At 41.9% G+C, this 27,658-nt stretch overlaps 1 protein-coding gene across 3 annotated transcripts in view; it reads left to right on the forward strand.

The window, feature by feature from the left end:
- SORT1 (sortilin 1) overlaps positions 1 to 27,658 on the forward strand; it is a 64,740-nt gene that overhangs the window by 14,567 nt on the left and 22,515 nt on the right. For 2 of the 3 annotated variants that reach the window (XM_080801058.1, XM_080801060.1), the window contains exons 2-8: positions 5,673 to 5,732; positions 7,149 to 7,222; positions 16,552 to 16,654; positions 17,390 to 17,554; positions 21,385 to 21,458; positions 24,409 to 24,458; positions 25,290 to 25,420. In XM_080801058.1, the coding sequence (XP_080657184.1) occupies positions 5,673 to 5,732; positions 7,149 to 7,222; positions 16,552 to 16,654; positions 17,390 to 17,554; positions 21,385 to 21,458; positions 24,409 to 24,458; positions 25,290 to 25,420 (657 nt within the window). The remainder of the gene's footprint in view (positions 1 to 5,672; positions 5,733 to 7,148; positions 7,223 to 16,551; positions 16,655 to 17,389; positions 17,555 to 21,384; positions 21,459 to 24,408; positions 24,459 to 25,289; positions 25,421 to 27,658) is intronic. The other variant, XM_080801059.1, reaches the window with a different exon arrangement.

Here is a 27,658-nt window from a genome sequence, read left to right on the forward strand (position 1 = left end):
ATTGAACCATAACTTCCTGGTTGATTATGTTCCGCGGTATATACCATTGGAAACCATGCCTATTTGCATAAGTGATCCTGTGGCCTCATCTCCGTTTTCTGTGGGCATTCAAGCAGAAGTACTTTTCTTCTCGAACACATTTCCTTTACTGTATTTTTATTTTCCTTCTATTCCTACCACAACTTGTCTATCCTGATCTTAAAATTCTTAGTCATTTGAACAAGTGCTTAATAGCGTCTACTGTATACCCAGCACTTGACTGGTGGGTGACATTAATATGTTATTTGTGTTATCCTTTGACATTTTTCAGAAGGGTTGCATGTATCTTCATGTTTGTTTTACCTGCACAACAACCTCCTCCTGCCACCTTGCTGTTGCTTGTGGTTACTCCCACCTCTGGAAGCCCTGCTTAAATCTCAGTACTCAGACCCCTGTTTCTTCGTACTCAGATGTGTGCATTTCTCTTCTGTATGGTCTGCCCCTCTACCAGTGTCTCCAAACAATATGATGCATGCAGGACACCCTTACCAGTTTGGGCCATACAGAGTTGACCGTAATTATAGTGAGAAGGAGAGGAGTGAGGTCACTGGTATGTGTATGAGCACCCCAGAACACGTCCTAGTGTTAACAGTGTTCCGGCTGGCAGAAAGGGCCTAAGAAGAATCCTTGTTCAGCCATTATTTACTGAAATGGTGGTAACCATGCTAGAAGGAGGATTACTCACAGATTGATAACACTGATAGCAGGGGGTTGCAAATAGACTTATACGGAGATATTCGTGGAGCCCTGAATCCATATAAGACCTTGTGCTAGGCCTGATGGGTGACACCACATCACAGTGTCTGCTGTCGAAGAACACCCAGCGTAATCTGAGAGGTAGCCAGGTGTGTAAATAGTTATAGTACCAGCAACATCCATACGTGTTGTGAGAGTAATATCTAGGAGGAGATCACGTCAGCTGTGATCATGAGGAACCAGAATGGTTGGTTTTACATGGAAAGTCGGGATTTCAGCTGCCTTCCAGATCTTTTGCACTGGTGTAGTCCCTCCCTTGGGGCTGTCAGAAAGGAACATCCACCATATAATAGTGAGGGGCAACAAACAAGTTCAGAAGAACCAGAACCTTTCTTTTCTAAAGCCTGCATTTAAAAACTATTTTCACTGGGTATAGAATTTTATCTTTACAGTTTTACCCCAGTTCTTTAAAAATCCTGATCCACTCACTAGTTTGCACTATGAATAAGGAGAAGTCTCCAGTGATTCTTTGTTCTTCTGTATATAATGTCATTTTTTTCTTCTGGGTGCTTTTAAGATTTTTATCACTGGTTTGAAACATTTTGAATATGATGTGCTTTGGTGTAGTTTTCATTGTGCTCTTTAAGCTTGGGATTTATGAGCTTCTTGGCTCTCTGGGTTTATACTTTTAATTAAATCTGGGAAACTTTGGGCTCATATTTCTTACCTTTTGTTTTTTCCTCTTTCTGTTCCCACCCCACCCCCCAATCTTCCAGAGACTCCTATTATATATATATATTAGGTAACTTGAAGCTCTATAGCTCAGTGATGCTCTGTTCATTTTTCCTGTCTTTTTTCGCTGTGTCTCACTTGGATAGTTTCTATGGGTATAGCTTCGAGTCTATTAAAATGTCCCTTTCTGCAGTGCCTCCTCTCCTGTTAATGCTGTCCCATGTAATTTTCATCCCAGGCATTGTAATTCCCATCTCTAGAAGTCCGGTTTGAGTCTGTTTCATATCTTCTGTGCCTTTATTTAGCATGTTCAATCTACTCTCTAATTTCTTAAACCTGTGGAGTATAATTACAGCTGTCTTCATGTCCTTGTCTATTAGTTCTATTATCTGTGTTATTTCTGGGTCAGTTTGATTGATTTTTCTCCTCATTATGGTTCCTGTTTTCTTGCTTCTTTGCATGCCTGGTTTTTTTCATTGAACGTTGGACATTGCGAATTTTATCTTCTCGAGTGCTAGATATTTTTATATTCCTATAAATATCTTGAACTTTGGTCTGGGGCATAGTTAGTTTCCTTGGCAGTGGATTGGTCCTTTCTGTTCTTGGTTGGGTTCTTTCTTTCTTTCTTTCTTTCTTTCTTTCTTTCTTTCTTAGCTTTTTAAGGCAAGTCCAGAATAGCATTTAGATGAGGGTTAATTTTTCTTTCCATATGACCTTTTCTTTCCATCTGAGGTTTGGTCTGTTGTTAGATCTAATTTCATTTTTCTCTTTTACTTTCAATAGTATAAGAATGTTAAAGACTGGAGTATAAAAAGTTAGTTGTCATAGACAGATGGGTTTTTTCAGCCATTATTTACTGAAATGGTGGTAATCATGCTAGAAGTAGGATTACACACAGATTGATAATGCTGATAGCAGGGGGTTGCAAATAGACTTATACGGAGATATTTGCAGAGCTCTGAACACAAATGAGACCTTGTGCTAGGCCTGATGGGTGACACTACATCACAGTGCCTGCCGTCAAAGAACACCCAGTGTAATCTGAGTTATTAGGAAGGGAAGGGAGGAAGAGTTAAGGGTAGCAGAAGACCCCAATTGTAGTTAATAAATCTGGCCTACATTCCAGAGGCACTCTTTGGGTAATAAATGAGGGCAGCTATCCTTTGAGTTGTTCAGGTGAAGCTGGGTGTCGCTAGTGATATCTAATGACCCTCCTCCTCCTGTGACTGGGTGACAGGAAAATGTGAGTAATGCCCATGTGCGCTGATTGGGTGCGGTGTATAGAGCTTTGTCTGAACAGTGAAAGTTGCAGATCGTGATTGGCTCAAGACTAACTACATTGTGGCCTGATCAAGATTGCCAGGACTCCTGTGATGGAATTTGTCTTTTATCCTAGCCAGTTGTGATGACCAGAGCCTTCCTTGGAAAGATAGTCTGTGTTTAAACGACTGTGAGCCCATGTGGTCTCTCTGGTGCCTGTGGTAGCTCTGGGTATTCCTACTCCTCAAGGAGCTCATTGATGTAATTTCAGACACTATATCCTCACTCAAGAGAACAGGCCGTCTTGCTCTGCGTGGAGTATCTTATAAGACCCATTGCTGTGTCAGTGTTTAAGCTGCTGGTTCCAGATGTCTCTAGCAGCCCTACTTTTTCTCAGATGCTTAGCCAGCTTACATGTATGAATGGCCTTTCTGTCCTGCAGAGGCTTTGAGAAGCTCTGCCTGAATGTTTGAGAGTTAACCGGCATTTAGCAAGCAAACCTTCTGTGAGGCACTGATTGTACCATTTTCAGAGATCGTACAAGAGCTTCTGCTGATCTCAAAGGTACTCACCGTCCAGGGGGCAAATAGTGTAGGTGAATTCAGAAACCCATTCAGGAGGACCACGAACGAAAATGAGAAGATGAGCAGAACAGTTAGTGTTTTGAGTCGTATTTCTTCAGACTTCTCTGTTGGGGTAGTGGCTCGAGTGACCAAGTGGCTGGCATCCCACCATTTATAGACATGTTCTATTTTGACACTGAGTTTGTGGTTTGGGAAGAATGTATAATCATTTTCAACAGACGCTTATTGAAGGTGTTAAGTATCATGTCAGGCATAGGGAATACCAAGAAGTATAGTTACAGCCTCTGCTTCTAAGGAACCGTTCATCCTCGGAAAGGCAGGGCGCGCTGAATGTTAAAGAACTTAGTAAGATGTAAGAAGTCTTTGTAAGTGAAAAGCATAATTGTCAACATTTAGCAGAAGTATATACTAAACTGTTAACTGCTCAGGGGAGTGGGGCTTGAGGTGGTGGGGCACAAGGTGGGGAAGAGGAAAGCTCTTCACTTTTTATTATGCATTTGACCTGTGGACAACATGAGTTTGAAGGGCACGGATCCACTTACCTGTGGTTTGTTGGTGTTTGATAAATACAGTGAAGTTCTGTAAATTATTCTCTCTTCTTTATGATTTTCTTTATAACATTCTATTTTCTCTAGCTTTCTTGCAAGAATACAGCATGTAGTAGATACAATGTAAAAAAATATGTGTTAATCTTCTATTGGAGATATTGGTAAGGTTTCCAGTCAGCAGTAGCCAGTTAGTAGTTAAGTGTTGAGGGACTCAAAAATTATATATGGCTCTTGACCATGCTGGCGGTCGGCACCCCCTTCTCCCACATTGCTCAAGGATCGACTGTATACATTTGTGCATGGTTGGAAATTTTTACCAAGTGCCAGTGTATTGCCTTTTTGGAATTCTTTATCAGTTAAAAAAATGATGGGAGGGTGGGGGGGTACCTGGGTAGTGGGGAGTAAGGAGGGCATGTGATGTGATGAGCACTGGGTGTTATATGCAACTAATGAATCATTGAGCACTACACCAAAATCTAATGATGTACTGTATGTTAGATAATTGAATTTAAATTAAAAAAATAAAATAATAAAATAACATAAATATTTAATTTAATTTTTAAAATGATACACTAGAAGATTATACCTATAATGTTAGCCTTGAATATCTGTGTGATAGGATTATAAATAATTTATATTTTCTTTATTATACCTCCCTATTATTGCCCATATTTTCTATAATGGATATGTATTATTTTATAAATAGAGAAAGTATTTGAAAACCAAAACCCTAAAGGATCCGTGATGATTATTATAACTACATTCCAACATACTTCTGGTATCTTAGTTATAATATACCAGCTTTCCCTTTTCTTTTTCCTAACTCTTTTTTTTTTTAAGATTTTATTTGTTTATTTGACAGACAGAGATCACAAGTAGGCAGAGAGGCAGGCAGAGAGAGATGGGGAAGCAGGCTCCCCACGGAGCAGAGAGCCCGATGCGGGGCTCCATCCCAGGACCCTGAGATCATGACCTGAGCCGAAGGCAGAGGCTTAACCCACTGAGCCACCCAGGGGCCCCTCTTTTTCTAACTCTTACCACAACTGCTAAGACTTCTATCTTAATTCATCATCATCACCACTATTTATTTATTTACTTATTTTTAAAGATTTATTATTTTAGAGAGAGAGGAGGAGGAGGGGCAGAGCGAGAGAGAGAATCTCAAGCAGACTCCACACTGATCACAGAGCCTGACACGCGGGAGTCGATCTCACAATCCTGAGTTCATGACCTGAGCCGAAGTCAAGAGTCACGCACTTAATGGACTGAGCCACTCAGGTGTCCCCATCTTCAGGGCATTGGCTCTTGCTTCTGTCCCTTGCCATTTTGAGTGAGTGAGTTACCCTCGGAGCAAAAGGAATCCATCGATTAACTACTCAGCTATACTGTGAAGGCTGTCTAGAAGAATTCAAATTATGCCGATTTGATTACAATTATATCTGTCAATGTGGGCTGTGATCTCTTGTTTTAAAGCATCCTAAGAATACTTTCTATATCTTTATATTTAGTCCTGTTGGAGAAAGCAATTCGATTATTCCATCTCCCCATCTGGTGCAGTAAGAAAACTCATCTGCTTGGCTTACTTTATATGAGAGAGAATTAAAATGTCCAAGTTAAAAAAAAATGTCCAAGTTATTTGTAATTTGGGTTAAGTAGTTCAGTCCCAGCTTCCCTACATTTTTCTGGGAATTCATACTCCCTTATGATTATCAACTTAATTACTTTGGAAGTAATAGTGTTCTGAATTATTTAAGGAAGCCAGAGATCGAAAGACAGATGTCATTTCTAAATGAATTTTTTTTTTCCCTTATAGCATGTGTTTGATGATCTCAGTGTCTCAGTATCCTTGTCCTGGGTTGGCGATGGCACTGGGGTAAGTAGTATTTTGAGTCTGTTAACTCAGTGTAGCAAGAAGAAGACGGGGATTTTAGCAGTTTAAACACTGAATGTTGTTACTTTTTGAAATGGTCTCCAACCTCCGTTGCAGGCATGTTTGCAGTGCAGATTTTCAGGAAGCTGTGATTGGTTTGGTTTTGCTTTAGAACTGGGAACATCTAGTGACTGCCTTCCATAGTAGGAAGACAGACACCTTTTTAGGTTTTGATGGCTGCTCGACATCAAGATGAGCAAGAAGTAGAAAGAGGAAGGAGAGTGCCATGTGCTCGGATGGGAGCCTCATAATACTTGGGAAAACCCTTGTGTAGCAGCAGAAAACTGCACGTTGCACATCTTGGCATTTTTCCTCCAAACTGTATTGTTCCGGGTCCTTTCCCACAGTTAGTGTTGAAGGACTGTGGCGCCCATGGGCTTGTGGTTGTTCAGCTCCTTCTGTTGACTCCTCCCCTACCACGGAGGAGCCCGTGCCAGGACTGGTGTCATGGAAGCAGAGTCCTTCAGCTCCTCATCCCTCTGTATCCCCATATAGACAGTCCCCCAGCAGGAGGCTGTGCTGAGGGTGGCCGCAGGTCTTGAGTCAGGGTGTGGCATTACCCGGCTCTGTGTCCTTCTGTCTGAACAAGGGCAGGGGCCACAGCTCATACCTTCTGGTATTCTGGTAATGTGTATATCATAGCACTGAGGCCCATGACAGTGGCATCAGGAATCAAAAGAAATAGAATTTTGATGTTGAAAAGCAAGGTATACATTTCTTATTTTAATTAATTTAATTAATTTTTAACCATGTCTCAGTTTCTTCTAAAATTTGAGTAGTGCACCAATTTCCGTGATTTGACCATTTATCTAAGATGACTGGTATCTCTAAGGTTTCTTGTTATGTGGCTATTTGAGACTCTATAGCCTCCTGTACTAATGTACTATCAGAGTCTTTTCCTCATGAATATTTCTTTCTAGAAAAATACTTATTTGAAAAATTAATTTCACAGAGAACTAACAGCAAGGAGAGGAAGAAACGGACAAATATATATGATACAGTGACCTCTCTAAGAACACCTATACTATTCTAGCCTCTGTGAGCAGAAAGAGAGATGATCTTTGCCTGAGAATATCTTACAATAATAGAGATTCACCCTTCCTTTATCATAGTGTGTCGTTGATTATCTCTGCCTCGCTACTTGAAGTGTATGTGATGGGACAATTTGAACAAAATGAGTTGAGTCATAGGTTCCTAGGACCCTAGGAACGCGGTCCTTCTGGGTTTTCTGATATTATAGTATAGGTTACCACAGGGCAGGACTCCGGCAATCTATTACTTGTTGATTTAATCCCATCACATGCAAGCATGTAATTGGATGATCTTTCTTATTGACTGCATGCTTTTGTCTCTTCCCAGATCATTCTGGTCTTGACTACCTTCCATGTACCACTGGTAATTATGACTTTTGGACAGTCCAAGCTATATCGAAGGTGAGATGCATAACGTGTGGCTGGGGCATTGGCTGAGTAACACATTGTGAATGTAAGTTCCCTACGATATAGACATGATGGAGTTTAAAAGTTGATTTAAAGGATTTTCTAGCTATCTTAAGTTTCATCAGACTGTCACACTCAGCATACTGCATATCTGCTTAGCAACCTGATGAAGTATGAAAAGGGATCTAGTTCCAAGGAGATTAGGCAGGCTGACCTCACTGAGTGGCAAAACAATAAAGGAAGACAAAGGAAGAGTTCATAGCAGTCTGTATCTCTTCATTTAAATGGGTATTTATTTTTGAGAAGGTAGCATAGAGTTTAACCATCTTTCCATTTATTATGAGTTTTTTTATATCTCTGAAATAACACAAAGTGGTTTTTATATCCTTGAAAGAGTCCTTACTATATCTTTCAGGTAAATGTGATTTATCTTATAATAAAATGGATATGTATTTTGAGCCCTAAACAGATTGTTTCCAGATCAGGAGGGAGTTCTGACCTAACCCATGTGTGTCACAGTATTCACATTGGTAATGATGGGGGCAGTATGTGTTCAGGAACCATAATCTATACTGTGACGTTCACAAAGTTTTAGAGTTGTCTTTTCAAAGGTACAGCTTGGTTAAATAGTAGGTTCTTTCCCTTAATTATAAGATTCAAGACCAACTTACTCTCGGAAATTGCTGATTGTCTTCTCTGTCATTTGTGTCTATCCCATTTTCCCCCCAAGGGACTTTAAAGAAAGATGACATCCTAGCAGATGACATAGAAACACCTCCAAGGGCCAAGGGATCTTCCAAGAGCCATTGTACTCTCTCAGGGTTCCTTCTTTGACTATTGGTCTTGGTCCAGGAGGGGGTGAATCCATGTTGAAGCTCTGAGATGATGGATCAGCCCAACCTTCTTTCCCTAGTAGGCGTGATCACTGGCTGCTGCTGCTGAGCCTGGAGCCAGTGCTCTCTGCCCTTCAGCACAGTGATGTTGGCTTAAAAATTGACCAAGAAGGAATTGCCATCTTGAAATCCATGAAAGCAGGGTTCTTGACTAACTCGGGGTTCTCCGCCAACTAGCCAAACAACTGACTCATAGCAGGCAAGCAATACATACTAATTGAGTGAATGAATACGTTTGCCTCTGTATAATTTTCAGGCTTATAGTATTTTTTATTTGTTTGATAAAGATTGACAATGCATTGTAGAATCCCAGTGCTGGAAAGGGCTATGATTTATAGGTGATTTTGTTTATTCAGATAGAGCAGTAGTTGAAGCATTTCAGACAGATGAAAGGTATCCTATTTGGGGAGGGAAAAAATTTTTTTTAGGTTTGTAACTTCGGTAACTCTTCCCAGTGTTTAAAAAACCTGGCTCTCATAAAATCTTTCCTTATAGAAAACAGCCATGTTATAAAACATTTGGAAATTTTAAAAGAAAGAAAAAATTCACCCTAAAAAGTAAAGTGTGATCTTAATTCTTTTACACTTTATTATCTTGATTTTTCCCTTTCATATTATTCATATGACTACATAGTCTTAGGAAACAGCATGGTCCAGGGTAAAATTGCCAGATTGTGTTGGCAAACAGGCCTGGGACTGAATCTCAGCACTGTCATTTATAAGCAGAATGAACTCGAACAAGTCATTTAACCTCTCTAAGTTTTTTGTCATCTGTAAAAGAAAGGTGGTAATAATGGCCACCGCAGAGCCTCTGCACGTTGTGCTTTGCAGTGGCTGGCGTGGAATAAGAACGGAGTGGGGTTAGCTGCTGTCGTGCCAACAGCCGGGGATGGCTTGTAGCCAGCCTGTGCTGGCACTGCCCTACCAGTTATTAAAATGAATCTGAGAGCCTTTGGTGCCAGCTGGTAAAGAGTGATTGCCTGCCCCCAGATGCTTCCGTGGCTTCTACAACACTCACATACCCTTGCCCCTGCCAGTATGCAAGTATTACTAACCCCTGATGTTAACCTATGTCCATTCAGCTTGGTGAGTGCTCATACCGTGGCATTTTTTATATCCCCTCTGCTAATAATGCACCATTTTTGTTAGATTGACAGAACTTATTTAATCACTATCATTGTGGACACAGATTGTAGCTGATGTTTTCAGTATTACTAATACTGTGGTAAATACCACACATTTACATCAAAGAAGATGCTGATTTCCAATTCATTTTTAGTAGCAAATGAAAACTTCCTCTCCAGTGGATCCCTACCTGTTGTGAAGGCTGTTTACTAAACTCTTCCCTCACCGGGTTGAACTATCTTCTGTACCTCTTGCGTTGGCCACTTTCTTGCTTGCCTTCTGCACTTTTTTTTTTTCTACACTGCTCTTGAAGTGTGTGGCTAGAACTGGACCTGACAGGTTCCTGAGTCATACCTAGGGGGCATGAAATGTGTTTTCATGACTCTTTTCTCCATCCTTTTACTTTTCAATTCTGTGCTTACTTAAAGATAGCCAAAGAAAAAAGAAAGAAAGAAAGAAAGAAAACAAAAAAACAAAAGCAGTATCACTAAGTGTTACTGTTAAAATACCAACCAGCATCTGACTCAGCCCTTCCCATCCTGTATTTGCCTAGTCTTGTGAGAAACCCCTAACACACACTTGACTAGAGAGCGACCCGGTTTGTTTCTCCAGTAGTCTCCTGTGACTGAGCTTCTGCTGCTTCCTGTCGCACAGCAGGGTTCTTGTTTGGGTTTTTTTTTTGTTTTTGCCAGGGTCATTTTGAATATTAATTCTTTCCTCCCTGCTGTGAAGTGAGACCTTTTCCAGAGTTTAGGTGGAAACTGTAAATAGGCTTCGTTGCTTCTCCCACTGGCCTGGCTGCTAGGAAGGGACTCCTGTTGTCCTGTTGTCCTATTTTTGGGCAGGCCAGCCGAGGGGCACGTGTTGCTCAGAGGGGAGTGGGCAGGTTGATTAAGAGGAGTCCTAAACAGGCCATGGTTGCCCAACGGAAAAAACAAAAGCCTGTTGAATTCGTTCCGAAGTCTCTTCTGTTTTTCACATCTCTCTCGATCGTATTATTTACCAGATTATCTTTCTGTACTAAATCTTATGTGGTCAAAGGTTCATTTGGGAATCAAATAGACAGCACTTGGTCACGTGCCAGCTGCTCTCAGTCTTACGGCCCAGAGGCTCACAGGATAGAAGGAAGTTGTGCCTGTTACCTACGCCGTGTTAGAGGGAAATATATTTCGGCCTTTAGGTTATAAAAAAGAATTGTGGGAAGATGGGGGAAATAATAAATAACCTCCCTAGGCATTGCTGATTAGGTAAAATTGATTAATATATTAATACCTTCAATTTAAAGGAGTTATATTTGAATAGCTTAAATTTTGATCCTCTGTTAAGGAATAATTTACACAATAGATTGTAAAGTACACGTGCCTCTTTCAAATGTGAAGTTAAAAAGGAAATAAACTATACCTGTGATTAAGATGATAATTTGGTGTTTGGCAACTGAAAGATGTTTTGCACGCTTTTGTTTGTGGGCCTCTTGAGTCTAACTTTTCACTGTAAGATCAACTTAATGAAACACATTTTAGCATTACTCTACATCAAAATTCTGTACACACTCACCACAAAACTGCTGCTGTTTTGTGGCACCTGGGTGGCACAGTCGGTTAAGTGTCCAACTCTTGATTTTGGCACAGGTCCTGATCTCAGGGTTCTGAGATGGAGCCCCGTCTTAGGCTCCGCCATCTGCTTGAGATTTTCTCTCTCTCCCGTTGCCCCTCCCCGCAATAAATAAATAGATCTTAAAAAAAATAAAACTGCTGCTATTTTATTTGTGATTTTATTTACTATTGAGAGTTGTTCCACCTTTGGAAATGAGTAAGGGCATCTTGAGATAATTAAATTTCACATTAAATTTTATTCCATAGTCAATGTAAATTTTTAAGGATTTTACCTGAGGTAAAAAAAAAAACCAAAAAGGTTAATGCGAAGATATCAACAGATATTAAAGCAAAGTGCACTAAACTGGCTTCTCCAGGACATCTTGTATGACAGCCTTTTTTTTTTTTTTTTAAGATTTTATTTATCTATTTGACAGACAGCGATCACAAGTAGGCAGAGAGGCAGGCAGAGAGAGAGGGAGAAGCAGGCTCCCTGCTGAGCAGAGAGCCTGATGCGGGGCTCGATCCCAGGACCCTGAGATCATGACCTGAGCTGAAGGCAGAGGCTCTAACCCACCGAGCCACCCAGGTGCCCCATATGACAGCCTTTTTAATGAGATGCTTGGTCCAGTTTTCACTGCAATAGATTATGAATAATGACTGCATTTTTAGTTAAAATTTTAACTTAAATTTCATTACAAAATATATTTTATTGCTTTTTTTCTTAAAGAAAAAGTTTATTAAAATGTATGATGACTTTTTACTACAGCTTCACTTTTACGAACTTAGAGCATATAAAAATCATGAATCTAGGTGGTTTTCATCATCGAGGAAATATTCCCATGAAAATACATGTTAGAATTGCCTTGTCAACCAAAGCCAAATAGGGACACCAGATGCATACTCATGTTCCTTCTGATTACTCACAATATCTTACCTCCTTTGTTTTCCCACTTGTATTTTCAAAATTTCTACAGAAAACATGCATCCTTTTTTCAGTAAGCATAAAACAATAAAATATTAAAAAGACATAAGGTAGCATTAGACAGTTGGGGGTTAAAAAAAAAGAGAGAGAAAGACTGAAGTATTGGGAGTTCAGCTTAATGTGAATTCAAATTCTGCCTATTTTACTGGCCTGTCTGTAATTTCAGGTCTGCTGTTTTGTTGCCACATTTTAATAAGCTACATTCTCCCTGTTGATCTTTTAACTGGAAGTCTCAGTACCGCTGGTTGTCATTGTTCTGCAGAGTTCCCATGTATCCTGAATTGGGAGATACGAAACCATTGCTCCCAGAGGAAAGAAAGATTTCAGCTCCCACAAACTTCTGCTCACACCATTCTTTTTTTTTTTTAAGATTTTATTTATTTATTTGACAGACAGAGATCACAAGTAGGCAGAGAGGCAGGCAGAGAGAGGGGGAAGCAGGCTCCCTGCTGAGCAGAGAGCCCCGATGCTGGGCTTGATCCCAGGACCTTGAGATCACCGACCTGAGCTGAGGCTTAACCCACTCAACCAACCCAGGTGCCCCATCACACCATTCATTTTTGTTCATTGATCAGTACATGATCTTGTTTTATGTGCATTTCTGTTGAAAGAAGACACCTTATTTAATGTGTATTGTTGATTCATTAACGTTGAGCTTGTTACCAACTCATGCCGAGAAGATGCTTTTCTAACTTGCGTATTTTCTCCATAAGGCACATCAAAGCCTTCTCGTGCTGAGGAACACTAGCCCTCGAACACTGTGCTTGGGTGCTGTTCGAAACAGCAGAATCACCAAGAAAAAACACAAAAGTGCAAAATATATGGCACTAAATAGACTGTGAAGAAGACAGTTATTGACAGTGTAAGAGCTGACACAAGAAGGCCGAGTGTCCCCTTCTCAGACTCCAGCTGGGAATGCGCATACTGGGTTACTCATTCTGTGTTTCTCACTCTGCGCATGCCTGCTATTGACTGCAAAAGTGCCAGGAGCGAGGGTTACAGATACATTTGAGTGTGCAGTCAAATTTGTAAATAGAAACCTAGGAACAGTAAGGATCTACTGTGTAAGCTTCCTGATGAGTGAAAACTAGAAAACAGTAGGTTGGTTGTTTTTTTTTAAGTTTGTTGTCATCCTTGTTGCTTTTATGTTGCAATTTATAGTGACTTAATCATGGCAAAAATAAACTAAAGAAACAGAAATGTTTAGGCCTGAAAGCCAACAAAACAGGGATATCTATGCTTGTATGTGTTTGTTTGTTTGCTTGTTTGTGTGTTTTAAGAGAGAGAGTGCTTGCTTACACACATACACATGTGTTGTGCGCACATGAGGTAGGGGGGTGGGGGAGGGAGGAGAATCTTAGGCAGGCTTCATGCTCAGGGTGGATCATGACCTGAGCTGAGTTAAGAGTCATATGCTTAAGCGAGTGAGCCACCCAGACACCCCAAATGCTTGTTTGATTGTCAAGGAAAATAAAATGTAAGATTATCTGAGATACTGTAGAACTCTCATACTGTTACTTTTCATTAAATGTCTGTAGTTCAGATACCTGGTGTTACAAGTTCCAATAGACTATAGATGAAAAGTCCTCAAAAACAGGGATATAATTTTTGAGTATTGACATTTGGGTTGAGTGTCAATATGAGTCTTATGGGAAAAAATCCTTTGAGTGCTTCATTCTACTAGGAATTTTGATGTTCTGTCTTACTCGAAGTCCTATATGATGATTACTTCCTTTTTTTTTTTCATTTATTTTAATAATGTCTAGATCTTGTTCTTTGAAGGTATTGGGTTCTATTCTGAAAATATTTGTATTTTAACACTTTTCTTCAGCTGCAAGTATGTGCATGTTCTTATGAGTGTTTACAGCACAGATATATGTGTAAGTGATCCTTTATTTTTGGCAACCAGAAATTGGTTATTTCTATTCAAAAGACTTGTTTCTAAAGCAGATGGTTTCACAGGATTTACTTATCGTTTGACTGCTGTTTATGACACTATTAATTACCCTATGGATTTTGAAAAGTAGATTTATTTTTCAAGATGTTGCTTTGGTTTCCTCTTCATGATGTATGTTGTGTGCTGATAGAAAATAAAGCTACTTTATTATTTTTTAAGATTTTATTTATTTATTTTAGCGAGAGAGCACCTAAGCAGGGGCAGGAGCAAAGGGGGAGGGTTAGGGAGGGGGAAGGAATCTCAAGCAGGTGCAGAGCATGGAGCCTGATGTAGGGCTCAATCCCAAGACCCTGAGATTATGACCTGAGCTGAAACCAGGAGCTGGACTCTTAACCAGCTGAGCCACCCAGGTGCCCCCAAATAAAGCTACTTTATTTTTTTTAATTTTAAATCATTTTTTAAAGATTTTATTTATTTATTTGACAGAGAGAGTGCTCACAAGTAGGCAGAGAGGCAGGCAAAGTGAGAAGGAGAAGCAGGCTCTCTGCTGAGCAGGGAGCCCAATGTGGGGCTCCATCCCAGGACCCTGGGATCATGAGCCAAGCGGAAGGCTGCTGCTTAACCAACTGAGCCACCCAGGCATCCCAGTAAAGCTACTTTAAAATAAAGTGTTATATTAAAATATATTCCTTGGCCTTGCATGGCCTCAACAGAACCCTGCATAAATCCTAGCCCGTCAATACTAGTCCATTGTGCTCCAGTTGTTTTTTTCAGTGGCTAAAGTAGTGTAGTTGCAGATGATTTTTTATTTTGCTCATGTTGCTCTCTTTTTCTAAAGGGCAGGGTTGTGTTTGTTGTGCCAAGTTCTTCAAAAGCAAGCAGGCTTGCCAACAGGTTTGTGGAGGTTCCCTGGGGATGTCATGAAGGAGGGGAGATTTGTAAGCTGGTGATAAGCAAGCCACTACAAACCCCTTTAGACGGTTGTCTGAGCGACTAAGGATCTGTACCTTGTAGAGCGAGAAATTGTTTATGCATAATCCCTTTGACCTGCTATCCGGAAGATAAGAACACTTTTTGTACTCCAAAGCCAAGGATACGGTAGTAAAGAATCAGTTGGGTGGTGCCTAATCCCTGTTTTGTTGAGGAAGAGTCTTTCAGACAACTTGAAGTTAGGTGTGGTTTGCTTTAGCATGCAGTCAGGGACCTCCACGAACACTCGGAGACGCTGCCTTCCTGTCTGGCTCAACTTCCTCTTAGCCCGTCTTTACTGCAGGGACACCAGCCCTGGCAAGATCGTGGAAGTCTACAGGTTGTAAGAGAATTTTATTTACAAATAAAATAATTCATTGTTGCCTCTAGTATGGGGCTGAGAGTTAAGAGAATTGCATTGTAGTTTCAATTTTGCCCTTAATTAACTGGTTGCCTTCTGACAAATTGCCTCCTCGGGAACCTCCTCAGCTGTGAGATGAGGGAGTTGGACAAGATGTTCTCCTCAGTCCCTTGCATCTCTCGCTTTCTGTGTTCCACGGTTCTGTGATTCTTTATTTGTGGAGGTTTCTACCCGAACTGTACCATTTGTGAAGTCATATACCCTATCAGCGAACACTGCATTTATCAGCGGGCAACTAACTGGCCACACACAGCCATCTTCACTGACGAATGTCTAGATTTCTGCTGAGATGCTGCGTTCTCTATCATGTTTTAGCAGACTGCACACAGTATGAAACCCAGCAGAGGTAGATAGCTACTGACTTTTTTGCTTTTAGTTTTCAAAATCGAAACACAAAGCTGAATACCTCTCAAAAATATTGTTGGAATGAACTTCTGGAAAAGGCTTTAACAACCCAAGAGATGAGATTAACTTTGTTTTTCCTAGCTGTTTTGTGCGAGGCACACTGTGGATACAGGTGCCTGGTATGGCAGCCTCTGGGAGTGGGGGGACCTCAGGACTCCTGCGCCTTCATTTGTAGCTTTATCGTTAGGGCTATGCGTGACTAGATTAGTTGGAGGCCTTTGGCTACATTTAGCAGACAGCCCAACCCAAACTAGCTTAAATAATAAGGGAATTAATGGTTCATAACTAAATACAGAAGAAGGATGGGCTTCAGTGTTAGTTCAATCCAGTGTCATGGGCTCTGCTTCTCTGGAATTCCAGAATTCCCTCAGCAGTTCACTTTTGTTGGCTTATTTTTCAAGTTGTGCTCTCATTGTGCCAAAATGTCTGTAGCAGTTTTTTGCTTTGTATTCACATATTACAGGGTTGGCGTTTCCCAACCTCTGGGTCACTGACATTTGGGGTCAGCTAATTTTTTCTTGTCATGAAACTGTCCTGTGCATTATAGGATGTGTGGCAGCACCCCTGGCCTTCACCCACTAGATGCCAGTAGCATCTCACCACTGGGTTGTGATCATAAACGTCTCCTGACAGCCAAATGTTTGCGGTTGTGGTGGGGGCTGGCAGGCAGGAATGTGCTGACTGAGAACCCCTCAGCGAAGGAAGACATCGTTTTGTCGGGTGGCTGTCTTAAGGATAAAGAAACGTGTTTCCTCAAAGACCCCAAATTTCCCCCTTTTGTCTTACTGGCTCAACCTGGGTCACTCCCATTTCTGACCCCTCGCTGGTGAGGGGGAAGACTGTCCGTCAGACTAATCAGGCCCACCACTGGAGCTAGAGATGGGATCCAACCCCTGAGGCAGGTGACTGTTCAGGGGAGGGTGGTGAGTGCCTCAGCCAAGGCAGTGGGCAGGGATCATGCATGGAAGCCAGGCAGGACTCCCGGAAGTGTCCTTGACCGCTGCATTCTAAATGTGTCTTGCTTTTCTTCCTCTCAGTGAGGACTATGGAAAGAACTTTAAGGATATTACAAATCTCATCAATAACACCTTCATTCGGACTGAGTTTGGCATGGCTATTGGTCCTGAGAATTCTGGAAAGGTGAGACTCTTTCACACACATATGAAGCTGTGCTTAATGCCACACATAGGGTTGTCAGATAATAATGTTGGATTGGTCCAGTTGTATATAGCAATATATTTAGTTTGCTGTTAGTGCATTTTATTTTTTTTTTAAGATTTTATTTATTTATCCAACAGTGAGAGACATAACAAAAGAAGGAACACAAGCTGGAAGAATGGGAGGAGAAGCAGGCCTCCTGCAAAGCAGGGAGCCCAATGCAGGGCTTGATCCCAGGACCCTGGGATCATGACCTGAGCCAAAGGCAGACACCTAACGACTGAGCCACCCAGGCGCCCCATTAGCGCGTTTTAAAATTAAACATAATTTAGTGCTGTTCATCAAAGAATGGAATTCAGCACACAGGTTCTTTTTTTTGGGGGGGGGGTCCCTATCCAAGATCTAGCCAAACTCTTTAAAATTATGTAGCAGCTGTTTGGCATCACAATGTATAATCCACAAAACAACATTTTAGCTTTGGGCAACTAGCTAATCTCAAACTGAGCAAGCTAAATTCACAGTTATGATGCACTATTTCAATTTAGGATAATATTTGTTAATAAGACTAATACTTGAGTGTAGTATACCAATAATCTGTTTTTATAACTCTTTGTGTTTTTGGAAATTTCTTAACGGATATCTGGTGAAAATGGTGTAAGAACTTCTGTGCTTTTATAGTATTATACTCTGAATCTGAACTTTTTTCTTCCTCATCAGGTGATTTTAACAGCAGAGGTGTCTGGAGGAAGTCACGGAGGAAGAATCTTCAGATCGTCAGATTTTGCGAAGAACTTTGTTCAGACCAATCTCCCTTTCCATCCTCTGACTCAGATGATGTATAGCCCTCAGAATTCTGATTATCTTTTAGCCCTCAGCACTGAAGTGAGTAGAGTTGAGGAACTTGTGTTGCTTTTTTGCATTTTTATAAACTGAAAATATACTGTTTTAAAAGAACCCTATAGGAAATGCCTTTATATTAGACTGCTTTCTAGTGATTTTTAAAGGCATGAATTTGTATTTTTTGCATTATTTTCCAGTTTGGTAAAGGGCATGATTTTCGTGTACTATCTATTCCAGACAAGTATGATATCTAGCTGTCATTACACATTTTTTTAAGTGAGTAGATGCAGTGTGCTATCAGAGTAATGAACTAGAAAACAGTTTAATGTCATCATTCTTGTGTTTCAAGGGACAAGCATAAACTGTCAAACTCCTGATGGTGTTATTCCTATGGCCAAACCACATCTTCATAATTTTTTTTTGTTAGTTCCCAGTATATAAAGCATATTGATTTCTATCTTTGATACTCCTGTATTAAATATCCAGAGTTTTAAATCTCTGCATCCCCTACCATATTCCTATACTGTCCCCAGGAACCTGTGCCCCTCCCTGACCCTCCCACCTCTCTTCTGAAAGTTCTATGGGGAGCACATTTCACTTTTCCTTTCCTGGAGGACCAGTCTCCTTTACCATCGACTTTAAGGGCCCAAAGTGGCTGAGTTGCTAGACTGTGATAATCATAATTATACTTTTCATTTACAAGGGTTCTTTCTCATCTTACTTCTTAGAGTGTGGTCTCCTGACCTGCAACATCAGTTAGAACCCCCTGGGAGATTCTTTTAATATGCAGTTCTTTGGCCCTGGTCCAGACATAGTCCGCCAGTGACTTTTGTTTTTGAGGTGGCTAGTATTTTTAACAACCTTCCCAGCTGAGTCTGCACACTAAAATTTGAGAGCCATTGCTGTGGGGACAGAAAGTGGGTCATCAATGTGGACAAGCCAGGCTGAGCAAAGGGGTAGCATGGGGAGGATAAAGAGCCGTCTGGGGTCTGGTCCTTCTGTGCAGATCTTTGAGCAGAGGGAAGGCTAGAAGACTCAAGAAGATCAAAGTTAAGTTTAGGCAAAGGAGGCTAGAGGAAGGAAACTGGCCTGCTGGGTAGGCTTCAGATCTTAAAGCAACAATTCCAGGAAGTCAGCCTCCAGCAGCTTGAGCTAGGCCCTTCAAGGGAGCACAGAGACCCCCAGAGGAATGAACAGAATCAGCAACCCCCCCCTTTTTTAAAAAAGATTATTTATTTATTTATTTGACAGGCAGAGATCACAAGTAAGCAGGAAGGCAGGCAGAGAGAGAGGCAGAAGCAGGCTACCCGCTGAGCAGAGAGCCCGATGCAGGGCTCAGTCCCAGGACCCAAGGATCACGACTTGAACCAAAAGCAGAGGCTTTAACCCACTGAGCCACCCAGGCACCCCAGCAAACCCCCTTTTGAATTCAACCCCATTGCCATTACCAGGTGTCTTGAGATTATAGAAACACGCTGTCCTCAAGAAGAGGTAGTCACAGTCTGCTTTTATATCTCAGTTTCTTCCAGTTAAGGGTAAGTTGGAGTTATAAATAATCAAGGTTGGGGTGCCTGGGTGGCACAGTCGGTTAAGCACCCAACTCTTGGTCTTGGCTCATGATCTCAGGGTTGTGAGATTGAGCCCTGCGTCAGACTCTGCACTGAGTGTGGAGTCTGCTTAAGATTCTCTCTCTTCAGGGCACCTGGGTGGCTCAGTGGGTTAAAGCCTCTGCCTTCGGCTCAGGTCATGATCCCAGGGTTCTGGGATCGAGCCCTGCATCGGGCTCTCTGCTCAGCAGGGAGCCTGCTTCCCCCATCTGTCTGCCTGCCTCTCTGCCTACTTGTGATCTCTGTCTGTCAAATAAATAAATTAAATTTTCAAAAAAAAAAAAAAGATTCTCTCTCTTCCCCTTCCCCCCACTTGCTCTCTCTCTCAAATAAATAAATAAAATCTTAAAACAACAACAACAAAAAAAACCCCAGGGTTGAGAAGACAGACCAATGTGTACTAAGATATAATTAATAGGTGATACCAGATATTTCCAAGTAGGATTTGGTAAATTAGAAATGCTGGGAGGTGAACGTTATCAGAGGAATAAAGAGTTACAGAAGGAAGAAGGGTGGGTAAGAGTGGGGGAGCACTGTAGGTAAATTCTGCCTAGATCAGCTCCTTATAATTTCAGCTGTACCAGGACATCTCTGTCCCACCTCCACTGGGTCTGGGCCCGGTGGGCTTGTGTTGCCAGTGTTATGGACATTGTCAGTCTTTATCTTACCCAGCCTTTGCTACATTTGAAAATAAATGGCCAGTCTCTCCTTTTGGGAACTTGGCTTCCTTGGCTTCTTTCTTACCTTCTAACCATTCCTTCCTGGTCTCTTTCATAAACTCCTGTCAATCTACCCTCAAGTTGCTACTGCTCATTTCATTCTGAGCAATCTCCTCCCCTCTGACCATTGTAACTGCCCCTGTAATGTGTAAGATTCTCAAATCCATATTTCTGGCTTCCTCCTAGGACTTCAGATTTCTGTCTTGCTTCTCCCCTATTACACACACACACACACACACAGACACACACAGACACACACACACTCTGCCCTACAGGAAAAAGCTACCAGTTCTACCGAATCTAGTTTCTAAATTCTTCTTGAGCCTATTCCTCACAGGTGTGGTTTAGGGCCTCACTAACTCTTTTTTTTTTTTTTTTTTTAAGATTTTATTTGAGAGAGAGCGAGTGAGCATGAGAAGGCAGAGAGAGAAGTAGAATTCCTGCTGAACAGGGAGCCTGACACGGGACTTGATCCCAAGACCCTGGGATCATGACCTGAACCGAAGTCAGACACTTAAGCAACTGAGCCCCCCAGGGGCCCTGGAGCTTCACTAACTCTCAATGAACTAATGGGGCACTACTTTTTTACTCCTTTTCCTGTTTCTGGTCTGAAATCCATCTCTCCTGTTGCCATTCAAGTATTATACCTTTAAAAAACTAAAACTGAGGGGTGCCTGGGTGGCTTTTCAGTTAAGTGTCCGACTCTTGATTTTTGGCTCAGGTTCTGTGATCTTGGGAATCTTGGGGTCGTGAGATTGAGCCCTGTGTCATGCTAAGCATGGAGCCTGCATAAGATTCTCTTTTTCCCTCTGCCCTTCCTCTACTCCCCGCCCCCAACATCCCATATTCACGTGTGTGTGTGTGTGCGCACACTCTTTCTCTCTCTCAAAAAAAAAAGTAAAACCAAGGGCCCTCTGTGAGCTGGCCCTCACATCTCTCCCTAGCATGAGCCCCTTCTTTCCTCACCTTGGAATTTGTGCTCCATCAGTGTCTGAAGGCTTTGAACTCCTTGCCTGCGCTGTGATGTTTTATTCCCTCTGGCCTCGGCTGGTACTACTGTGTATTTGTGCAATAACATCCCATCTCCCCATTTGCCTTCTTATGGTTACACTGCTCATTATTTAATACTAGTTCAGCTGTCTTCACAAACCATCTCTGAAGCATCCTCACTCCCCTCCTTATTCTCACCCTGGACACGGTGTTTCCGTAACTTACCACATTGTATCAAATTCTTATCCACGCCCCTTGTTAAACCCTGAGCTCCTTAAGAACAAGGAATGTATCTTATTTGTCTTTGTGTCCCCAGTGCAGCCTCTGGGACAGTGCCTGGCATACAGTAGGCACTCCATAAGCATTTGTTATTCTGAATTTCCAAAACCCTGAAGGGGCCCCCATCACCCAAGTGTGTATGGAGGGCAGGCTGCTTGATGGAACTTCAGTGTGTGTGTTTACCATCCCAAATGATTAGATATGAATTATTAAAGGTCATATAAGCAGCTGCACAAGACAAAGCTGGAATTCTGATAAGTCATTTATAATCTTTCAGAATGGCCTGTGGGTGTCCAAGGATTTTGGGGGAAAATGGGAAGAAATCCACAAAGCAGTATGTTTGGCCAAATGGTGAGTAACAGAAGACTCCATCTGTGCAGGGCCCTAACCCTATCCCGACAGTGCTGCCAGAAGTCACAGGACTAAGTACTGAGCACCGACTCCATGCCAAGTAGTCTTCAGGGTGCCGTGAGGGGCATAAGGGGAGGGGTGTGACACAGATCTTGACCTGGAGGAACTTCTGATTCTGCTGGGAAAGAATCCTTAATCTCACTAAGCATCAGGATATAAAGTGTTAAACAGGGCGCAGGACTGAGTAGCTGCTGCCCGCAAAGGTTTGTTCTCCATAAAAGGTGACATCAGTCAGAATAGCATAACACACAGCTCTGACCTGGGACTTACGTACTTCTCTGTGGCCAGATTTATATTCCCTCACCTAGAGATCCATTCCGGCTGTGTGGAATGTAGCAAGAAGTCAGGAAGAAAGCCCAGAGAACCCCCAGAGCTCTAGAGTCACCCTGTGTGTGCACCCAAAATCCTTCCCCTCTCTCGGTGGGACACCCCCCAACACACACACCCCTCCCTGCTTAAGATGATGCAGCCGAGGAGCTCTTACTTGGGAATTGGGTCACCTTTGTTCAAAACTGGCTTAGTCAGTGGCTTAACCTCGCTGGGCTCTAATGTTTCCCTTCTGTGAAAGATTTACTGGGGGGAGTTTGGGGGATGATGGAGCGAGAATTGAATTAAAAACCTTCATACCACCACAGTTCTGATTAGGCTCCCACCCTTGTTTAGAACCTTTTCTTTCTCTTTGACTAATTTCAGCAAATTTGTGCATCTAGTTTCCCTGTGGAGAGCAGATTGGTGCCTGAGGTGGGGGGGTATGAGTGCTAGCAACCAGCACGGCCAGCTTGAGACACCGCTGCTGAGAACAGCACGGAGGCAGGAGAGCTGTAAGAGCAGCCACACCAGAGAGGCCATGACAGGACGTGCTGCTTTAGTGCCGGATCAAGAGACCCACGTAGCTCAGGAACTTCTAATGGGAACACTGTGTTACAGTGTCAGATGCTTGATGTTCATGAACATGACCCATAGTCCCAGGGAAGAATTTAATAGTTAATGTCCTCTACTTAGGGAGTCAGGGAGATGTGTAATACATTGCCAAATATATCTACTGAAATTAAAATATTAAAAAAATATTGCTTCAAGTGGCCTTTTCCCAGAAGCTGCTGATAAAATGAGATCTGTGCTGTCCCGCTCTGGGACACAGGCTACATCTGCATTCGGTCTGTGTATTTTCACGAATTGTGTTTGTGCCTTATATGGTCTTACCAGGAAGGAAGTAATTTTAAAGGAACTAAGTTAACAAGTTGCTTCACTTTCAGTGGACCTAAAGTATATAGGATGTGCTCAAGTAAGACTATAGTAAGTTTTGGTCATTAAAACTCACAATGATACATATATACCAAATCACCACAGTGTGCACTCTCAATGGTATTTGTCAGTTAGACCTTAAAAAAAAAGCCAACAGAAGCAAACAGAAAACTCATCTTTAAAGCTAAACCTTTAGGAATTCCTGGCAGGCTCAGTTGGTAGAGCGTGCCATGATCTCAGAGCCATGGGTTTGAGCCCCACGTTAGGTGTAGAGATTACTGAAAATTTTTTAAAAATCTTAAAAAAAAACACCCTAAAATTCGTTTTTATTTTTATTTTTTTTTTAAGATTTTATTTACTTATTTGACAGAGATCACAAGCAGGCAGAGAGAGAGAGAGAAGAGGAAGCAGGCTCCCTGCTGAGCAGAGAGTCTGATGCGGGACTCGATCCAGGACCCTGAGATCATGACCTGAGCTGAAGGCAGAGGCTTAACCTACTGAGCCACACATGCGCCCCTAAAATTTGTTTTTAAGTGGTATTTTGTATCCTCTATAGGTTTTTTTTTTTACTTTTGTAACTCGTTTCTTTGATTAGTGTCTAAATACAAGGTAATTGGACAGCTGATAACTATTTACACACCTTTTAGATCTTTGATTTCTAGGAGTTGACAGCCTGAATTGCTGAAAGAACATGCTCAGAGCCCACCCCTTGTGCTGGTGCTCAGCCAAAAGTACTGCCAGGTTCTGAACCTACTGTCCTACAAACTCCCTTTCCAAGGTAGAATTTAAGTAATTCAACCTCTGACCTAGCTGTCTATTTGAGATGAAAGAACTAAGTTATTTAGCACATGCAAAGCATTGAACTAGGTTCTGAGGGGAAACAACAAAGCATAAAACTTCATACCTGTCCTAAAGAACCCGATAATGTAGTAGGAGAGGGAGGTGTACACTGTTCTATTAAAATAATTAAATAGGAGACAAAGGAGTGCCAAGTGGCTAGTACAGAATGGCATGGTGCTCTAGAACACAAGGTTTCTCAACCCCTGGCACTCGTGATGTTTTGGACTGGAAAGTTCTTTGCTGTGGGGGAGTCGTCCTAGCATTGCAGGATGGTTAGCAGCACCCCTGGTCTCTGCCTGTTGGTACTAGCAACAACTCCCCGTCCCTCAGTTGCAACAATCAGAAATGTCGCCTGGGGAGTAAAGTCATTCCTGGTTGAGAATCACTGCTCTAGAAATTTGCAGTAAGGAAGCTTTCCAGGTGGAGTGCCAGGAAAAGTTTCATGGAAGAGCTAGATTTTCAGCTGGAGCCTAAAGACTGAGGTTAGATCTGATTATAGGAGAGAAAAAAGCATTTCAAGCCGGAAACAGGAACAGCAAATGCAAGAGGCAGATTTGGAGAGTGTAAACAGACCAGTCTGACCAGCTGGAAGAGTTCACGTGAAGTAGTGGACAGGCGAAATCCTGGGCCAGACTGGGGGGCACCTTGACCAGTGTGCCTGGGAGAGTCCGGCATACAGCACCCCAGAAGGCCGTTTTGCCTGGCACCTATGGATGGAGCTTATCACTAGAAGCTTGCTTAGAGCTTTGTGACTGCTGTTGACAGCAGTCTTGAACCGTGTCTTTTCTCTGTCTTTGCCTCTCTTTAGGGGATCAGAAAACACCATCTTCTTTACTACCTATGCAAATGGCTCCTGCAGTAAGTATATTTTAGTTCCAAATAAGAATGTCCTGTGGTCCATTCACAGTAGAATGTTCTGGGTTGTAAGAGATAGAAACACCAGAGATCCTTCTAGTCTCCTGTAGTTTTAATAGCTAAGATAGCTGTCAAAGATTTTAAAAATTTTGAAAGTACTGAGCCTAGATCGAATAAAAACATGAGCTATACAGAGAGGCAGTGTACTTAATTTTAGCAATGTATTTACATAAAGTAATTATTAGGCTACAAACAATAACAAGTCAAAAGAGCATGGAGGTTGTGTTGTGATATTTCAGCTTTCCAATCCATGGCACCATTTCAAAGCAGAAAGCATGGTCTTTCATTTATTCATTCAACAAATCATTTTTTCATTCACTGATTTGCACACCTGCTGTAATATGCCATTCACTGTTCTAAGGATGGAGAGAGCAAGATACCCAAGCTTCTCTTATGGGGCTTGAGTTCCAGTAGGGGTATTAGATGATCAGCAAGAAAACAAAAAACTCAAACAAGACTACTTAAAATAGAAAAAGATAAGTGTGCCATGAAGAAAGCAAAACAGGATGCTGTGGCTGTGACATGTTTATGCAACACTATATTTGAATTAAGTAAACTCTGTCATTCTGTCCAGTGCAGAACCTCACATGTACAATATTAAAACCCAAATCTGAATTCCCTATGTCTAATGCTGTGTCATTTTACATTGTCACTTGATTAACAAGCATAGAATTAAAAATCCTTTAGCTATAAAATTAACATTCTAAAACAATTGTTTTGGGCTGGAGGCTTACCAGTATGTGAAATTTTAATTAATATTTTGTCTTGTTTAAGAAGCTGACCTTGGGGCACTGGAATTATGGAGAACTTCAGACTTGGGGAAAAGTTTCAAAACCATTGGTGTGAAAATCTACTCATTTGGTCTTGGGGGACGTTTCCTTTTTGCCTCTGTGATGGCTGATAAGGTAAGTGTTGCCTCTTTTGGCAATTCTGAAATTTCTGTAAATATGTCTCAAATGGATCCCTTTTACCACTAGTACTGGCAGAGTTTCTTGCCTTTTTGCAGCATTTAGTATCACTAACATTTGGAGGTAATTCTTTCTAGAGGCTGATTGATTCTTCTGGGCTCTGCACACCAGCCTGTTGTCACCATATGAATACCCACAACCCCAGCATTTGGACTTTACTCAGACACAGACACATGAAAAAAAAGCAATCCACTTGCTCACTATCCAATAATGATAATAGAAATAGGTAACATTAATTAAGTACCTGCTGTATTCTAGATATTGTTCTAGACCCCAGGAATATAGCATTGAACAAAACAGATAAATGTCCTGCTCTCAGAGCTTATATTTAAGTAGGGAGTTAGATAGATACTAAACTAATAAATATGACATAATATTAGGTAGTGATTAAAGCTACAAAGAAATCTGTAACAGAGTAAGGAACTAGAATGTGCTAGGAACTGGAGTAGTCCTGTTTTAGATCAGGTGGCTTGGATGGGCTGAGACCCAACTGAAGGGAGAGTGTAGTTCTGTGTACATCTGGGCTGAAGGAACAGTAAGCACAAAGACCCTCAGATTGGAACATGCTGGAAATATTGAAGAAAAGTGAGGATGGCCGCATCGCTGGAGCACAAAGAAGGGTGACCCAAAGAGGGGGAGCCAGTGGTCAAATGAGAGAAGACTTTTATGGGCCAAGACCTTGGGTTTTCTTCTTCGTGTGTTGAGAAGCTGTGAAAGGCTTTGAGTGGGGGAATGGCATAAGTTGGCTTCTGTTTCAACAGAGTAGGTAGGTGCGGAATAGCCTGACAGGGGCAGAAATGGAAGTACCAAGAGCAGCTAGGAGCCCGTGACAGCAGTGAGAGAGATGGTAGGCTGTTAATGTGGACGAGTGAAGCAGTGGTAAGAACATGCATGTATTGTTAATGTATTGCCAGTAGGATTTGCTGATGAATTAGATGTGGTTTGTGAAGGAATGAGAGGAACCAAAGATAACTTTAGAATCTTTGCCCTGAGCAACTGGGTGAATGATGGTACCATTTCCTGAGATGGCAAGAGAACTTAGTTTGTAGGAGAAAAGTCGAGAATTCATTTTCGGGTATGACATGCCCACTAGACACCTAAGTAGAAATGTCGAGTAACATTTGGGCATGAGTCTCCCCGGATTATATGGTATATGAAGCTGTGCGACTAGATGATATCTTCTGGAGGACTGAGCACGTGCTGGAGCACCCCAGTGACAATGAAGGGTTGGAAAGAGATGAGAATCCAGCAAAGAAAACTGAGAGGGAGGTGGGGAATCAGACAGGGATGCCACAAAATCCCAGTGGAGGAAGTATCTCAGGAAGGAGGAATGATCAGCTGTGTGCAACTCAGCTGAGATGTGGGATTAGAGCAGTCCTTAGAATGATCCACTTTAGTTGGCGAAGTGGAGATTGTCGGTGACCTTGACAAGTGCAGTTTCTTCAGAGGACTGGGGTTAATGGACTGATGACAGTGGCTTCAGAAAGAACAGGAGTGGAGACGGGGAAGTAGACACAATGACTTCACATAACTCCCTCCAGCAGTTGCACAGAATCTTCCCAGCAACCTGGGAGCAGGTCCTCTTGCCTCAATTTGTATTTGAGGAAATTGAGTAACTTGCTCAGGGTCACCGAGAGATGGAACTGTGGTGGGAATCAGACTGGTCCACTCTGGAGGGGGCCTCCTGTGGTGCACCGCTAGTCCACCAGGTCACCACCCTACTGTACGCTTTTGAATTCTAGTTCTTACCTGCAACAGTAAGACTGAAAGTGAACTTCCAGGTGTGAGCTAGAGAAATAAGTCAAATGCACTTGCCACTGAATTTTAAAGAGTGTTTAACATTAGGAGGCGCTGGGACTAATTCTTGTGCACTGGCCAACTGTGTTTAGTAGGTACTTTAAGCTGTTCCGCAGAGAGGAAGTATTACCTGCCTCCTTAACAGACTCATTTTAGCATATAAATACCTCCTGATCAGCTCCCTTATATTGGCCACTTCCCAGGCTGTGCAGGACCTTCATTATGGTGAATCACAGACCTTTATTCCTTAAAGAGGAGACGTGTCACATCTTGACTTCCCTGTGATCTCCCAAGCGTGGATTTCATCTCCCCTTTTTAGACTCTTACTTATCTAGTTCTTTGGATTATGCCAGGACTATCTCAAAGGAACCAAACTTC

This window comes from Martes martes (genome assembly GCF_963455335.1).
Source record: "Martes martes genome assembly, chromosome: 4".
Classification (NCBI taxonomy): Eukaryota; Metazoa; Chordata; class Mammalia; order Carnivora; family Mustelidae; genus Martes; species Martes martes.